The sequence below is a fragment of the Cololabis saira genome, chromosome 8 (assembly GCF_033807715.1).
Source record: "Cololabis saira isolate AMF1-May2022 chromosome 8, fColSai1.1, whole genome shotgun sequence".
Lineage (NCBI taxonomy): Eukaryota > Metazoa > Chordata > Actinopteri > Beloniformes > Belonidae > Cololabis > Cololabis saira.
This window is the reverse complement of record NC_084594.1, coordinates 28,862,174-28,864,054: the sequence shown is the minus strand read 5'-3', so window position 1 is coordinate 28,864,054 and position 1,881 is coordinate 28,862,174. Positions and strand designations below refer to the sequence as shown.

The following is a 1,881-nucleotide window of genomic DNA, read 5'->3' as shown; positions in this document are numbered from 1 at the left end:
TTTCTTTTCTTCCTCTTCTTTCATCCTTGCCTCAAATGCAGCGTGCAAAGCTACTGTGGGAGCAGGAATTGTACATCGCATTCAAGTACACTGCAGCTCGTACATACTTCCACACTTTCCCTGCAGAAGTAAGTCCCACTGTCAGTTTATGCATCGTGTTGATCAGACAAGGGCTGGTTTGAGATGAGCTTGTTATGTTTCCTCAGGTCCACCAGGTTGGCCTCAACTTTGCAAATGAGACTGAGGCTGGGGAATTTCATCTTGCCATGGAGGCTGTTTGCGGTTAGAATCCCTACAATGGATGAATGATTAGTATCAAAACAGATAAAATATGTATTTGTTTTCCTTGCACCAAAGAACAACATTTTCCTCTCCATTTATAGCAAAGATGACCACCATGATTGACTTGACAAAAGGGGGCATAATTGGAAGCTTATTAAATGACCCATTTGAATTAAGGTGAGAAAAAATGCATCACTCTATACTTTAAAGTGGAGCAATGAGAAGAGCGTTGTAGAGATGTTTTATGATCTGTGAACCTTCTCCATAGAAAAGAACCAGAGGGAAATATGACTGAGGAAAAACATTTTCCAGTGGACAGTACTTCCATGATGACTTCTCCAACCACAGGCTTGGTACGTGATAGTACGTAGACACATATAGAATAAAACTGTCAAATTTAGGTCAATCTTACTTTCAAACTATAACTTGATCATATACAGTAAATGACACGTTTCAATGTTCCAATATATATATCTGTTTAAAGTTTAAGGACCTGGACCCTGCTATGAGGAAGATGTTTATGAAGGCAAGACTCAGTGAGGAAGACCTAAAAGACAAAGATGTGGCCGAAGCTGTCGACTACATCATCAACCAATTTGGAGGACTGAAGGCTGTGCAGAGAGAATTGAAGAGAAGAGGTTTTTCTTGCTGATGCTCTGCAACACATGCTTATTTTACACATCTGCCTTGTTATTCTATGCTTCAAAGGGTATATTTTTTGAGTGGACATCCTTCTCTGGCATGATTGGCAGGCCCAGTTTCGCAGACGTTGCCAAGAGCTGCATCTGCATCCATCTCCCTCACATTGCAAAAAGGGCCTTTGCCACCTGTTCCTACCATCAAAAACTACACCACCTCTCAGCAGGCATCCCACGGCAACGCCACCCTAAAGAAGACTCCGCTCAACCCTTGGATGTCATCTCACTCATCTGCTCCTGCACCAGAGAGAAAAAGAAAGAGTACAAGCTTCAAACTTGTAAGCTGACTTTGAACATTCATACTCCATAGATTGCAGAGAACAACAATAACTTTTTCTTTGTGCTGTTAGGTGAGTCCAACAGCAGCAGAAAGAGATGATACCCTAATTGCTGCACTGAGAGAAGTACTCAAACAGAAGCAGGCACTCCAGCAAAGACCGAGAGAATTTTCATATCCTACGGAGCCAGACGCGAATAATGACAATCAACTTTAAGAAGCTTGGAGATGCTGGAAATCATCTCCAGCTGTAAAACATTTGCAATGTGTCTGCTGATAATTTACACAAGAACATTACCAGCTTCATTTTACTACACTAATTGGCCTAAGTACCTTTTTGTATGTTCAGTGCAATATGACTTTATTTTTCCAAGATACCGTAATCATGCTGTATGACATGCAGTCATGTGAAAATTAAACGGTACCTTTGCTTCTGAAGTTTTACATATAAAAATATACTACTCCTAACAATAACAATTATAATAATAAAAAGAAGAATGATGATTATGCATTATTTTTCATGGTTTTATTTATTTAACATAAACCGATCAAATGAGGAATTGGTGTATTCGAGTTACCCGTAAAAGCCACTTGATAAACTGTTTATAAGTGAGTACCACCCCT

General features: G+C 39.8%; 1 protein-coding gene across 2 annotated transcripts; it reads left to right on the top strand.

Moving 5' to 3' along the window:
- The first annotated feature begins 338 nt into the window (after positions 1-338).
- LOC133449460 (actin nucleation-promoting factor WASL-like) lies at positions 339-1,597 on the top strand. 2 transcript variants are annotated; one of them, XM_061728614.1, is made up of 5 exons: positions 339-459; positions 551-635; positions 767-920; positions 1,035-1,241; positions 1,331-1,597. In XM_061728614.1, exons 1-5 carry the CDS (start codon positions 389-391, stop codon positions 1,357-1,359), a joined length of 546 nt encoding a protein of 181 aa, XP_061584598.1. In that variant the 5' UTR covers positions 339-388; the 3' UTR covers positions 1,360-1,597. The 2 variants fall into 2 exon arrangements, with proteins under 2 accessions (XP_061584598.1, XP_061584597.1); XM_061728613.1 differs by having other exon boundaries at positions 1,035-1,258.
- The last annotated feature ends 284 nt before the right edge of the window (positions 1,598-1,881 follow it).